This window comes from Xyrauchen texanus, chromosome 39 (genome assembly GCF_025860055.1).
Source record: "Xyrauchen texanus isolate HMW12.3.18 chromosome 39, RBS_HiC_50CHRs, whole genome shotgun sequence".
NCBI lineage: Eukaryota > Metazoa > Chordata > Actinopteri > Cypriniformes > Catostomidae > Xyrauchen > Xyrauchen texanus.
The window spans coordinates 37,705,407-37,720,406 of NC_068314.1; the positions used below are offsets into that span (position 1 = coordinate 37,705,407).

At 42.0% G+C, this 15,000-nt stretch overlaps 1 protein-coding gene across 3 annotated transcripts in view; it reads right to left on the reverse strand.

Annotated features, from left to right (window-relative positions):
- Positions 1-62: 62 nt before the first annotated feature.
- The window catches only part of LOC127632328 (phosphatidylinositol 4,5-bisphosphate 3-kinase catalytic subunit alpha isoform-like), a 26,422-nt gene continuing 11,484 nt past the window's right edge, over positions 63-15,000 (reverse strand). For all 3 annotated transcript variants that reach the window (XM_052110853.1, XM_052110854.1, XM_052110855.1), the window contains 19 exons: positions 14,909-15,000; positions 14,585-14,794; positions 14,024-14,274; positions 13,165-13,410; positions 12,923-13,008; positions 12,702-12,807; positions 10,835-10,987; positions 10,466-10,600; positions 8,862-8,986; positions 7,686-7,932; positions 7,155-7,258; positions 6,877-7,048; positions 6,561-6,667; positions 6,317-6,438; positions 6,153-6,231; positions 4,681-4,851; positions 4,335-4,452; positions 4,098-4,252; positions 63-3,881 (listed from right to left, as the gene is read on the reverse strand). The exon at positions 14,909-15,000 is cut by the window's right edge. In XM_052110853.1, coding sequence (XP_051966813.1) covers positions 3,611-3,881; positions 4,098-4,252; positions 4,335-4,452; positions 4,681-4,851; positions 6,153-6,231; positions 6,317-6,438; positions 6,561-6,667; positions 6,877-7,048; positions 7,155-7,258; positions 7,686-7,932; positions 8,862-8,986; positions 10,466-10,600; positions 10,835-10,987; positions 12,702-12,807; positions 12,923-13,008; positions 13,165-13,410; positions 14,024-14,274; positions 14,585-14,794; positions 14,909-15,000 — 2,950 coding nt within the window. In that variant the 3' untranslated portion in view covers positions 63-3,610. The remainder of the gene's footprint in view (positions 3,882-4,097; positions 4,253-4,334; positions 4,453-4,680; positions 4,852-6,152; positions 6,232-6,316; positions 6,439-6,560; positions 6,668-6,876; positions 7,049-7,154; positions 7,259-7,685; positions 7,933-8,861; positions 8,987-10,465; positions 10,601-10,834; positions 10,988-12,701; positions 12,808-12,922; positions 13,009-13,164; positions 13,411-14,023; positions 14,275-14,584; positions 14,795-14,908) is intronic.

The following is a 15,000-nucleotide window of genomic DNA, read 5'->3' on the forward strand; positions in this document are numbered from 1 at the left end:
AAATCATAAAATATTTTCAGGTTGTAGTTCAGCAAACAAAATATACAAAAATGGTTTCTGGTCAGAAAATTTGCATTTATTTATGTAAAATTTTGTTTATAACAAAATAAAGAGATTAATTAAATACATTTTGTCTTTCCATTTGATCCCTGTTGTGTCCCAGGTGAAAATAAACAAACAACACATTTTTCCCCAATAAATAAACAAACATCTTTTACAATGTTCTCATTTATAAATTGGGAAAGGCCTTTTCACACAAGATACTAAAGAAGAACTACAACAGTTTTCTGTTCTGTCAGGCACATTCACTCACATGCTTGTGGTATTTGTAGTCTTTAACTAGCAACTCGTTAGAACAAACAAGAAAGACAAAAGTGAACATTTTGAGGGATGTTTTTAATACACCAAAGAGATAAATTAGATATAAAATATAGAAAAGAAAATATTTTTGAATGCACCATAGAGGAAGATTTTTATTTATTTTTATTAATTATTGTGTTTGCACAGTGCAGAAAATCCCACTATTTGTATTTCAATAATAATAATAATAATAAAGTACAATATACCATATGACTTGAACCCCAAAAATGTGAATGTGCATGCGAGACATCAGCTATAATCAGGAAAATGTTCTTGAAATACGTTTATTTGTACATAGTCACATAAGACAGACTGAATACAAAGCGACTCTTGAACTGAAGTGCACAATGAAACTGAACAGAAATAGATGTTTGTGCTGAATGCAGTCACAGGCCAAAAATCCCCCAAATGACAAATGATCAACAAAAATACTTGGGCAACTTTGTGAAGTTTGACTTCTTTCCATATTTTTTACTCCGTTGTATATTTTACTTTTGAACCTCATGCAAGGATGCAGGTAAAGAAAAGTATTTGGCCCGTTTTATATAATTTCATAATGGTGATAGTAAAGAAAACGATATCTCTATGACATCAACACATAATGAGTAAAATGCAACAGTGTTACAGAGAGATAAATGTAACTACGCCAACCATTTCAGAAAAGCACAGAAAACCGCTTTGACCTTTATTACATCCTCCCGACAGTCTTCAAACACGTGTACAATTGGGTTTCCTCTCAATTCAAATGGTCTTTATTTTGTAACTTTTTATTAGTGTAGCAGATTCTCATGAGCAAACCATTGAAACATTCATCATCGGTATGAAATTGCCTAAGCATGTGAACCTTCAGTGCGATGTAACATGGACACGCAAACACGGTTCCAACAATGATATTCAAGTACAACTGAATCTTATTAAACATTGTCTTGTTTAACTCCTACTATTTACTCCTTTTTCCTTTGCCATACAAAAGACTCCAGGACACTTCTGCATCTCAATAGATAATGCAAGTGAGTCGTTAAACCATTTAAAAAAGGTCAATTAGAAAGATTGTGAATGGGCTTGTTTTCAGCGGGTCCAGCCCAAGATCTGTAGCCTGTACAGACGACGACACAACGATTGAACAGAAGCATGCATTAAATGGCTTTCGGAGAGCGAATAGAAGCTGCTGACCGTCACTAACTTCTACAGCAGCTGATTCAAGCTAGTAAAAGAGCTGCTTAAACACATGCAGGAGATTAAAGTGTCCCACAGGACTGAAGGCAACACGAAACACCTGCACACATCAGTCTGACGCATGTGGATATCTGTTCACGTGTTTACTGCAGAGATACGAATGAACGCAGAAGTGCAGAAAACTACAACAGCAAATCACAGGCGGGAAATCCTTTTATTAATCACTCCTAAACCTAAAGGTTCATGTAGTTGAGAAGCTAAAATGTACAAGTCTTGTTGTGTTTTCTTACACCAGTGGCTGATTGCATTTCTCGTTTTGAGCATAAACAACACTCGGTTTGACCTTATCGTACACAATTGGGCTTCTCATGAACACGTCTCTTGATTTAAAGAGGTTTCGATATTTTCACACTGGTTCAGATGATGAGTCTAAGCAGAAAACTCACATTTCAGATCGCTCTTTCAGATTGTTTCAGCACAAACCCTCATGAGATTGTAACGTGTAAACGAGCGCGTGTCCTTTCCTACATAAAAACGGTTCGTTTATGATCATTTACGTTTCAGGCGGTTATGCGGGTATGATCATTGTCACACTGAGCTGCGACGAGAACAAAACAACATAAAAAGGTGTGCAAGATATAGTAGCGATTTATCCATTTAAATAGCACGATTGCACCTCATTTGTACATTTTCACAGCTTTAAAGTAATGCAGAAACATGACGGGCGTTTAGACTGAATGACGAGAGGATCTCGTGAAACACCAGGCCAGATGGTGCTGATGCCGGAGTGCTTGTTTGTTCGGGAATTGAGGACGTGATCGTAGCGGGAGCAGCTGGAACTGTCGGCCCCAAGCAAGGCACTTAACCCGACCACAGAGGGCGCCGTCTTCCTGTTTTTGCCATTGAAGGAGAACGCTCCGTTTGTGCAAGACACTTCATTCCACCGAAGCCCTAAATTAGCCCTAATTACTTACACATGATATACTGTGTGTGTGCGGTCTTGTTAGCTCAACCCATCTGAACATCTGAGACATTCACTTCACGACACGTCTTTCAGGAGGACAGACCGTCCGCACACATCCAGTATACTATGTGTAGTGCACTGTAGTGTACTCTGCTATTCTGCATGCTGGAAACAGGAAAACATCATTCATCTATGGGACAAACTATTCAAATACGCCCAACTAGTGGACGGACACATATATATATTGGCCAGGACGATTCGTGGGTGGATATTTGACTATTGAGAGACCCCATGGCCAATGACAGTGGTAGATCATCTTTGAGTCAAAATGCACGTTTAGGATTGAGGGCAGTCATCTGAGTTTTTGGTGTTGTGTAGGACAGATTGGCAAAGAATTGTGTGCCATCGCTGACTTGTGTTGCATATATATCTGCATTATGTCCGGTCTCGTCTCTCTCGGTCGAGCGCCAGAGGAACTGCGGCGTTAGATAAGAGTGTTATCTTGAGAAGTGTGTAGTGCTACTATGTGAGAGTGTGAGTAGATTCATCCAGTGCATAATCGTTTCCGCTCGCTGTGCATGTAAGGAAGAAAGCGTATCATCCGTCTCTGTGCGGCGGAGTGAACTCAACAAACACGAAACACTTCAGCGTCTTGACGAAGATCAGCACCATCAGTTTCGCGCCGCAACGTCTCCATTGTCTGTCAGGGGATTAGTGTTGGTTTGGAAAACAAAGGCTAGGCAGCAAGCCAAACCCTGTTTTCCAGAGTGTTCTCGGAGAGTTGCGCGCATATTCAAAGGCATTTGTCGTTTTAAACAGGAAGACGTAAGCGTTCCTGCAAAAGCTGCTGAAAAGTACAGAACGCTTTTCTCCAACAACGTTTTTTTTCCCCACACAAAAACACCCATCATAAATATTAATTAGAAGAATTGACTCTCCAGGAAAAGAGCAGCACGAGGGGGAACGAGACTATAATGGACAATGCTGGAGATCAGACGCGTTTGTACATGAGGTTTGGGTGGGTGCTGTAATTCCCCATCAGGCAGCGTGCCCTAGAATAAGGGTCTCGGTTTGGCCCGTCATACAGGCACTATGTCCCGCCGCTTCGGTTCAGTTTTGGGCGTGGTGGCGTATGGTGTGGAAGATCCAGTCCATCTTGGTGGTCCATCCGCCGTGGTGAGCGTCATTCATCTGCTTCATGAAATAGTCCAGGGCTTCCTGCTCGGTTTTGTCCAGCGCCAGGGTCTTGCGGATGTAAGCGATGTCATCGAAGGACTGCAGCTCTGGCATGCCCGAGCCCAGCATCATGGAGAAGAGGTTGATGAACAGGTTGGCGTGCTGTCTGATGGCCAAGTAAGCCTTGTAGCACATCTCCTGGAACCTGCAGCGGGAAAACGGCGAGACACATTCAACTTCCTGCTACTTCATTACACTACACTGCAGCATGTCAACACTCTTCATTAGCAATCAATGGCGGTTCCACAGACTCAGTGCAGTCCGATGTTTTGGAACCTATTTCCAGAAGTATCATTTTAGTATAAATGAGCAGAATGTCCAACTTTTAAACTCTAGAGAGCAACAATAATAAGAACAATACCTCTCAAACTCTCTGGTTTTAGTGCACTCTTGTGTTCCTCCTTTGCTGATCACTATTAAGAAGTCTTGAGTCAAGACGAACGGCACTCGCTCTCTCTTGTAGCCAAACTTCTTCTTCTTGTGGTCCAAAAAGTGACCGAAATCTATATGAAACAGCTGCAGAAGACACAGCTGGTCAATATAAGGAGAATGACTCAATAATATGAGAATAAAGCCTCAATGAAGATCAAGTTCACACCTGCCCGTCGTCCTTCACCATGATGTTGCTGTTGTGTCTGTCACCGATGCCCAGAATGAAGGTGGCCACACAATAGCCAGCGCAGGATCGTGTGAATAAATCGACCGCCAGATCGTACCTGTAAACACAGATGATTTAATTGATGAGGTTCATTCCAGAACTTGTGTAACGTACGACTTCAACATCTGCTCTATTTAATTAGTGCTTGATGATATGAATATAAATGAGAGAGCCATCTTGCTCTTTAGATATTAGCATCACACAATGATCAACGCAATCCGTCGCCCACTACAGAGAAGAGCCCATTTGGATGGTCAATGGTTTGGTGAGAAACACTGTCGCTCACATCTCGCCCTTGTTCTTGTCCTTCAGCCACTGATGCAGCGTTGAACTGTTAAACTGCAGCGCCCCCTTCAGGCCTCCCTTACACTGAATCTGCATGATGGTGTGAGAACTCCTCACCACCTCTATGAGACCCACACAGTCTCCAATAGACAGACAGCCGTACGGGAGCATTCTGGGATGAGAAAGAAACACAAAGAGATGGACCCGTTTCATTGATGTTTTACAGTTCAACTATTACTGGATTCTCTGGAGCAACATTTGGTTTAAGACCTCATGAAATGTCACGACAAGCCGTTTTCTTTTCTGTGTTGAAGTATTTCCTATTAAAACAATTTGGGCGGGAAATATAATTACAACACAAAATAGACTTCGATTTCTAGATAACTTTCTAGATAGAATTGATCATTTACAGATATTGATTTCTAGAAAGCTTTCTACATAGAATTGATCATTTACAGATATTGATTTCTAGAAAGCTTTCTACATAGAAATGATCATTTACAGATATTGATTTCTAGAACGCTTTCTAGATAGAATTGATCATTTACAGATATTGATTTCTAGAACGCTTTCTACATAGAATTGATCATTTACAGATATTGATTTCTAGAAGGCTTTCTAGATAGACTTGATCATTTATAGATACTGATTTCTAGAACGCTTTCTAGATAGACTTGATCATTTACAGATATTGATTTCTAGAAGGCTTTCTAGATAAACTTGGTTTAGATCAAATGAATAACTACACTGGCTAAGACTTATTTGAGCAGATTTCTTATTCTATAAGTTTAATGCTCAAGAGTCTATTGGCCCTGCACTATTCATTTCAATGTTTTAAAAAACACGCCTGTATTCATTAATGCATGTCATGTTCTATATTTAATGTACAATGATCATAATGCAAAACAAACACGTTTCAGAAAAATGCCCCTTTTCAGCAGAATTTAGTGCCGCTGGAGTGGCACTTCCTGCCCCCTGCTGACTGAGACTGGCAGAAATATGCCGGTGGCGCTTCAATCTTGAATTGTTCCATTGGTAGGAAAATTCCTTATTATGGTGGTGTGATTAATGTTTTAATGTGTTATATTCTTAAATTAATCACACTGAATCAACGTGTCATTGACAGTCTTAATGTACATTTAAAATGCTTATATCTGCTAACAGTCCATTTGGACATCGTCTAAGTGTACACTAGCATATAGATGACTTCAAAGCTACTGACATGGACTAAAAGTTCAAATAAATTTTTCTTTTTTTTTATGATAAAATGTAAATAAATCAATTAATAAATATTAGGAATATCTAATGTCTGAAATACCAAATAAGACAGACACATAAATAAAAAAAAATCGATACGCCCCCTCACTGACCTGTCAGCACGTCAACGTCTGTATGCGTAACGTATGCGAGTTACGTTACGCATACAGACGTTATGCGTAACGTAACGTCTGTATGCGTAACCCCCCGCCATACCTCAGGTCCAGCCCCTGGTTTTGCCAAATGTTCTCCATTATCCTGATGATCTGAAGGGTTAGCATGTCCTGCCGCAGGTCTGTGAAGGAAAAACTTGTCACTGTTGTTCCATATCGTCCAATATAAGCACATACATAGAAAGAGAAGATAAAAGATGATCTGACCATCTCCGTTCTTGAAGATGATCTCATTGTTCTGGAAGAGAAGTTCGGACATGATGTCAGGGTTTTCCCAGTTGAGCCACAGCGGTCTCTTGGCTGAGGACATGATCCTACAATCTTCAAGTCTGCCGTGCAAACACAAGAACAAACCAGAAACCCAACGTCATGATCAAACGTGCATTTATTTATCTGCAGAATACTGTCCCTGCGAGGTGAAAGGTGTATTACTGCACTGTGTGGGACTCACCGCAGGTTACCCAGCTGGTGGGCGGGGTTGAGTGGAGAGGTGAAATTTTGGAGGGCATCCATGTAGTCGGGTCTCCTCATCTGCTCCACCAGGAACTTCATTTGCACCTGAAAAAAAGACCATCAGCCAATGACAATTTTCCTCAAAATTTTCCTTTGTAAAAAGGTGATGCGTGTTATAGTTTTCTTAGTTGAAATACTTTCTCCTATCCCAGTTTAATGCGATCTACGACTACGGCGCGCTTAAAGACTCTCTAACCTTGCGTATACAAGCAGCTGCTTGCAGTTGAGGTCAAAAGGTCAAAGGTTGAATTTACCTTCTGAGTCTCATCCTTCTTCTCCTGCTTGAGGATGTCTGTGAGGTTGATGAGCTTCTCCATGGCTTCCACCTGTCTGCTCAGGTGCTTCAGGTACATGCCACACGCCCGGCAGTACGACTCGAGCAGCAGACCGAACCGCTGACTCACCGTTTTATTGTGCATCTCTGACCTGCAACCCCACAAACTCTTCCATTTCACTTGGAACTTCAAAAACATCTCAGTCCTCAAACATCGAGATACAGTCATTACGCCGCTCGGACGACATGGTTACTTACTTCAAATGCCAAAAGAAGAAGTGTCCGATCCTCTGGTTGGTAAGAGCTTTTTTCAGCAGGAATCGCACCAGCGGATTATCCAGATACTGCTCGTACTTCAAAACCTTTAAACATATTTGTATTTAATCACCATAAAACTCTATGAGAAGGCATTTGTAATTAATGTCAATAATGTCTTTAAAGGGAAGGTTCACCCAAAAATGTAAACTTTGTCATCATTCACTCACCCTCATGTTGTTCCATACCTGTATGACTTACTTTCTTCTGTGGAACACAAATGGAGAAGTTTCACCTTTCCTCTTTGTCGCATCTTTTTTACCATTCAATGAAAGTGAATGGTGACTGAGACTAACATTCCGCTTAACATCTCCGTTTGTGTTCCACAGCGGAAAGAAAGTCATATGAGTTTGGAACAACATGAGGGTGAGTAAACGATGACAGAATATTCATTATAGGGTGAACTGTCACTTTAATTTGTCGCCAAAGGGAAGTCCACTGTACTTGAGTTCATGAAGAATATATCGTCCTCACCTGGACCAACTGAATGAGGTACTGAGAGAGTTTGTCATCGGTCAGGTACTTCTCAAGACACCGAACTGCAAAGTCTCGAATCATTGGATCAGGATAGTTACAGTCCAGCAGCTCCATGGCTTGTTCTGGCTTTATCGCCGGCCAGTCTTTAAGAAGGCAATACATCTGTGCGACTTCATCGCGGGAGTTCCACTTCACCGCCAGAAGGATCTTTGGCAGGATATCTGGTATGTTTACACAATACTGCCTAGAGTACAGAAACATATACAGTTTCACACAAACGGTGTCCGCTGCATTTACACGAGGAGCCTTAGCGAGGGCACTAGACCAGCCTTTCTCAATGTGGGTGCCGCGGCACACTGGGGTGCCCCCTGACTGTGTCAGGGGTGCCGCCAAAAAATTACGTAGGCTAAAAAAATAAATAAAATTTTTTTTTAAAAAAATCTGACATTTCATATATAAATATATTTGAATTTACATAAATACATTCTTCTTCTTTTTAAACATATGAACGTATTAATACAATTGTAAATTCATTTTAGATAAATATATATATATATATATATATATATAAAATTAACCATAAAAATCCGTCTCACAAGACCGAAGCAAGACACACACACAACTTGGACGCAAGTGACGCAACCCATAGCAACGCGTTATAGCAACAACACCTCAGACTGACAGAAACGTAAACATAAACGTGAATTTAGGCCACTTTTAGTATCTCTGGTGCATTTTTTAACATGCATCTTTTTCTTATCGTATTGTATATATATTTTTTCATGTCTGCCCCTTTTTATTTTATTTTAACTGCATCCTGCACTTCATTTTAGTTCTCCTGGTCTGGATTTGTTGTTGGGTTCTTGTATTGGGCGGTCCACCTCTTACGGTTTTATGGCATTTGTGTCTCTGATTAATTATTTTGTGAATTACTTTGCAAACCTGTGTTTTTAAAGGTGCTATAAAGTTGTTATTATTATTGTTATTGTTATTTACAGTTCGTATTATGCTCTGTTCATTACTGTTCTGTCTAACTAAACAGGACATTTGCATTTACATTTGGGTTATGCAGTGTTTTTAAATTATATTTTACACTGGGGTGCCTTGAGATTTTATGCACTTTTGAAAGGTGCCCTGACTGAAAAAAGTTTGAGAAAGGCTGCACTAGACTACCTGTGTCTCCAGAGGAAGTCTTTCTCCTGCTCAGTGATCTCAGAAAGCGGGTCCCTGTTGCTCAGCTGCCGAAGTTGCTCTATATCAGTCTCCGTCATGGCGTGATCTCGTGCCAGTCTGCTGCTCTGTAGGAGGATGTAGGAGTTGATGAATAATACAGATTTTTTTCAACATGAAATATTAGATATACATGTAAAAGGGAAAGTGTGCGTTTTTGAAGGCTGCAACGGGTCACCATTTCTGGTTACTAGAGTGTTTTGGTTGGTTAGTAACCACCACGTTGGTTACTAGGGTGTTTTGGTTGGTTAGTAACCACCACGTTGGTTACTAGGGTGTTTTGGTTGGTTAGTAACCACCACGTTGGTTACTAGGGTGTTTTGGCTGGTTAGTAACCACCACGTTGGTTACTAGGGTGTTTTGGCTGGTTAGTAACCACCACGTTGGTTACTAGGGTGTTTTGGTTGGTTAGTAACCACCACGTTGGTTACTAGGGTGTTTTGGTTGGTTAGTAACCACCACGTTGGTTACTAGAGTGTTTTGGTTGGTTAGTAACCACCACGTTGGTTTCTAGGGTTTTTGGTTGGTTACTAGGGTGTTTTGGTTGGTTACTAGGGTGTTTTGGTTGGTTTCTAGGCATTGCTCATTCAGTTCAGTTTGAACATTCCATCTATGTAAGTCTATGGGATTTGGGGCATATTCAAAAGTCTGTTACGGGATAACCGTAAGTTTGAACAACAAGAAAAGGCAAAGCAACGAGAGCCAGAACAGTCTGAAGGTCTGTGCCAAATTTGATGGATATAGCTTGAAACCTCTAGGAGCAGTCAAAATATATAATTTTGGTCCTGGCTGAGGGATTTTGGAAAAACCCAAACGAAGACTGTACAATAAGAGCATGTCAAGCCAACGTAGTATTCTACAATAATTAGGGAAATGTTGTTTAAAATGATTTTAGAAGTGCCTTGCCTTAAGCAAAGTCAGTCGGCATGGGCATAAAATGTGGTATTTTCGTGCAAGCATGTACTAAGGCATTAGTGGGTTGGAGAAATAGTGTGAATGCATGAATGGTTTGGTCAAGAGCAACTTCATTCTGAGGTTCTTCTCCAGTTATTGCGCCGCCTGCGTCACGCGTTCAACTACACGTCATCAGGACTAATTGGATGTAGACCAATAGAGAATGTAAGTATAATAAACCATCTTAATCTACTGACACACAAATCATGAATAGTATTTAAAGTGATCAACAGCTCTTTGATTTCATCTGATGGTGGAGTTTTGGAAAATACAAACTGGGGTTTACATGCATAAGCCCACAGTCGATCATGTCACATACAGTAGGATGTCACATGTAAAACTCACATTATAGTTCAAACCTGCACAACAAAACTGCATCTGATTTTGAATGATAACAAAAATATTTCCAGATGTACCTAACATGAGTGCCTAGATTGTTAAACAATAGCATACACTTCTATACAAGTCACAATTCTCAATTGTGTTTAATTGTCAAATTCCCATTGAAGAGCTACAACAGGAATCGCAGCAACAGAGCTTCAGGAAGTGTGTCACAATAATTAATTCATGAGGATGTGTGTCTGTAAGCTCACCTGTCCAGACTGGCAGTAATTGTATCCCATCTCCCTGGATATTATCCAGTTGGCGTGATCCTCGATGTTGGCCATGTCAGGGTACTTCACAGGAGAGCTGAAATAATCGAACTCCAGCTCGAGACAGGGCGTTTCCTAGAGCAAAGGAACCACCAGAGCAACTGAATTGTTATTAGATCAGTCAAAGTCACCAAATCTATGATTGTTATTGTTTTGCATGGAAACTGTGGCATAAACGTCTACATGCTGCATAAAGCGCATTGGGAAACAAGTGCTCTAGATTAACTCAGATTAGACAACACTGAGCAATCTTATGAATGCCACCGTGCAGACGGCTCAGCACTGAAAGAGTTCGCGCAGAGAGGAAACCTTGTTAGGGTTGGATCCCGTGACACCAATCGGGTTGAGGAGGTCTTCCAGGCCGTGTGGTACCGGCCACAGATTCAGCGCCATCTTCCCTGCCACCAGAGTGTGCGTGTAGTCGAACAGGTTGACGTTTCCCCAGGCCAGCGGACAGTGCTCCTGAAACAGATCAAATGTGCTTCTACTCATTCAAACATGCACTTTAAAAACACCATTAAACGTTTAACGTTAACGTTTCTCTGCGGTCTATAGCAGTGGTTCTCAACTGGTGGATCATGACCCAGATTCACAGGTCTGTTCTGATGGTCGCAGACAAGAAAGATAAAAGCCACTATCCATATAATCGTGCAGAGCTAGCACAGCAAAATAAAAGGGCTTAGCATTTAAATGAAAGCAAATGCTTGGCATGTTTTTTGTTGCTGATGTCAAAGGTCATCCAATCAAACTGGATGGTGTCACTTGATAGATGCTCGTCAAATAGACAGATGTCAACACGGACAGATTTATTGACATGTCCTCGTCCTTTGCATCGTTGGGACTAGATGATTGTAATAATAGTGATGGGACGATATGGTCATCTCTCGATTCGGTTTGATATACGATATGAGGTTAACGATTCAATATTATCTTGATTCCATAAAATAACACACGAATGACAAAGACAGTAAATGTTGTTTATTTTTCGAAACATGTTTGAAATAATGTGTACAAACAAGCGCTATAATGGCACTGTCACTTTAAGAGCTCAACTTGCATCTCACAGGTGTCCCGGATGATAATTGAATCGAATAAGTATATTATTGAGAGAGAGAAGTCTCTTTATTGCATCTGCTGTGTGTAATTAAAATGTATATTTACTTTTTATTTTCCGTCAATCCGCGCATCTTATTATGTGGCTTGTTGAGCGCGTTACCATGGAGACGTAGCGCGTGTGGAGGCTTCACGCTATTCTCCGCGGCATCCACGCACAACTCACCACACGCCCCACCGAGAGCGAGAACCACATTATAGCGACCACGAGGAGGTTACCCCATGTGACTCTACCCTCCCTAGCAACCGGGCCAATTTGGTTACCCCATGTGACTCTACCCTCCCTAGCAACCGGGCCAATTTGGTTACCCCATGTGACTCTACCCTCCCTAGCAACCGGGCCAATTTGGTTACCCCATGTGACTCTACCCTCCCTAGCAACCGGGCCAATTTGGTTACCCCATGTGACTCTACCCTCCCTACCAACCGGCCAATTTGGTTACCCCATGTGACTCTACCCTCCTTAGCAACCGGGCCAATTTGGTTACCCCATGTGACTCTACCCTCCCTAGCAACCGGGCCAATTTGGTTACCCCATGTGACTCTACCCTCCCTAGCAACCGGGCCAATTTGGTTACCCCATGTGACTCTACCCTCCCTAGCAACCGGGCCAATTTGGTTACCCCATGTGACTCTACCCTCCCTAGCAACCGGCCAATTTGGTTACCCCATGTGACTCTACCCTCCTTAGCAACCGGGCCAATTTGGTTGCTAAGGAGACCTGGCTGGAGTCACTCAGCACACCCTGATTTCAAACTCACGACTTCAGGTGTGATAGTCAGCGTCAATACTCGCTGAGATATCCAGACCCCCCTATCGAGGTAATATTGATAATTTCAATGTTTGATTTTAAGGACGTTTCGTTCACATTTGTACGATGAAAAATTGTGGTATTGTGTTGGGTCGCCACTCGATGTCCAATGTAAAAAAATAAAAAATATAAGTAAAACCTGATTTGGTTTCTGTTTCTTAACCCGCTGATCTGATGAGATGCGGACTAACTTCACACTGAGTGGTTTTGACAGGAAGACTGTTATGTATACACAGAATATAGAGTCGTCACCTCTTTTGCCCCCTTCCTTCCTTTCACAGAGCAGATGGACAGACAGAGTCGAGCCGCCCGTGGGACATCAGGAATGTACATGTCATAGGTCAGCCACTCGTTCCATCTGGATTTGAGAGAAAGAGAATACTAAACCAACAAAAGTAGACATTTGAAAGGGTCTATTAGATTTGAGTTGTGTGCATTCTCCTTCGAATACTGTGCTCTTGTTTTCACGGTACCTCGGGTTGGAACACGGGACACGTTGAGTGTTTACATTGTCACACAGCTGTTCTCCACCATGATAGATCCCTGTTCGCACATAAATCTGAAACAATCCATACCACCCATGAGCGAACATCCAATCCAGTACAGAAAGGTAATGCAATGATAAACAGCCACAGAAAAAGGCAAACCCCAATGGCTTCTACATGCAAACAGCTTCCCATGCATATTCTGCCCTAGACATATTTCAGATAAGCACCTTGTCAATGTCCCGGATATTCACATTAACGTATGTGGCGCAGAGGACACGTATCCTTAGAGTGCTGTTAATGGTCCAGAGAGATTTGGTGGAGGCCTCGCCGTTCATGTAAGGCGTGGCGGTGGAGATGCGGCGGGCGTAGGAGGGCATGGTGAAGTTGTCCATGGGCAGCTGGGAATAAAGACTGTCCTTGGACATAAGCATGAGGTTTGGCATGCGACCCAGCATAATGCAACTCCGTACATACTGAGAGAGAGAGAGAGAGAGAGAGAGAGAGAGAGAGAGAGAGAGAGAGAGAGAGAGAGAGAGACTTCAGACATACAGTCCCATAATCAGCACATCTCATGGGCAGTCACGTATGTGCTCTAAACACTGATCCGGTAGCGATCATATAAGCGGGATTTCACATGTCATACGCACTCCCTGGCATAACGAAACAGACAAATGTGAGACACTTCACTCTTATAGCTAACAGAAAATCATGATCAAATTAGCTAAAACATTTAATAAACAAACACAAGAGGAATTTGTAAGGTTTAATGCAGAGATGGTTTAAGTGCTAAATGTTTATGCAGTGTACAGTAAACAAGCAGTCATTTACATTTATGCATTTGGCAGACGCTTTTATCCATTATTACAGGGACAATCCCCCCGGAGCAACCTGGAGTTAAGTGTCTTACTCAAGGACACAATGGTGGTGACTGTGGGGCTTGAACCAGCAACCTTCTGAGTACTAGTTTACCAGTTATGTGCTTTAGACCACTACACCACCACCACTAAGTCATATCCATGTTATATAAGCATTGCATACTTTCATTCTTAGATTGCTGCTTTAGTGAGGCCAAAAGAGAGCAGATACCTTGTACTGACTGATGGGGTACTTCTCCAGAAGATACTCGTCACAACCACAGACCTTCAGGATGTACTTGCCCTGATACTCCTGCACACACATCTTCAGCTGCTCGGCTGACAGCAGCATGCTCCGGGTTTTCTTCCTGATGGCTTCGGCGATCACCTGCTCAGGTACACAATCATGATTGATCTTCAGCGTGTACTTCTGCTTGTCATTGTTGGGGGAGACGATCACCCAGATAACCACGATGATTTGACCTAGCACACACAGAGAAGTCTTGAGCGCTAACAGAAGCAGCACTATTAGAGTTAACTCTGTGTTTGTGTCCCACAGAGAGACATTGAAGGGTCCCAATGACCAGCTGACAGTGCATCATCTCTCTAAAGCACTGTTCTGTAAACTGCACACACAGGATCCAGACGTTCCCCCACTTCAAAAGGTAAATTGAGATAACTTTACAGATTAAATAAGTACTGAAGAATTCATGCAAACACAGATGTTGTTCATAGACATGCAGTTGCAAATAACCTGGAATAAAGACCTTTTAATAAAAGAACGACTGATTACCTTTGTCTAATTTGCTGTATATGTGCTTTGGAAGCTCCGGCGAGGACTCTACGTTAGGAGGATAAACGTATAGCGCTCGACTGTGTAGCCCGATGACATCTCGCAGTTCCACCGAGTCTTTGCAGACATTAAGAATATTTCTCCGGAAGTCTTGCACCTCAGAATCCTTCACTAGATCAAACTCACACACCGGCATGCCGATGGCAAAACCTGAAACACATGAGACATCATTTGCGTACATAGTCACCAAACTGTTGCTCAGACAAGCTTTCTCAGTAATCAAACACGAAAGGAAGTAAAAGCAGGCACTGATCGCGGTCCTACCGATTTCTCGATTGAGGATTTTCTCCTCTCTGTTTCCTACAGGCTCGATGACCTTCAGGAAGGGCTGGAATAACCGAAGATCGCAAAGTCTC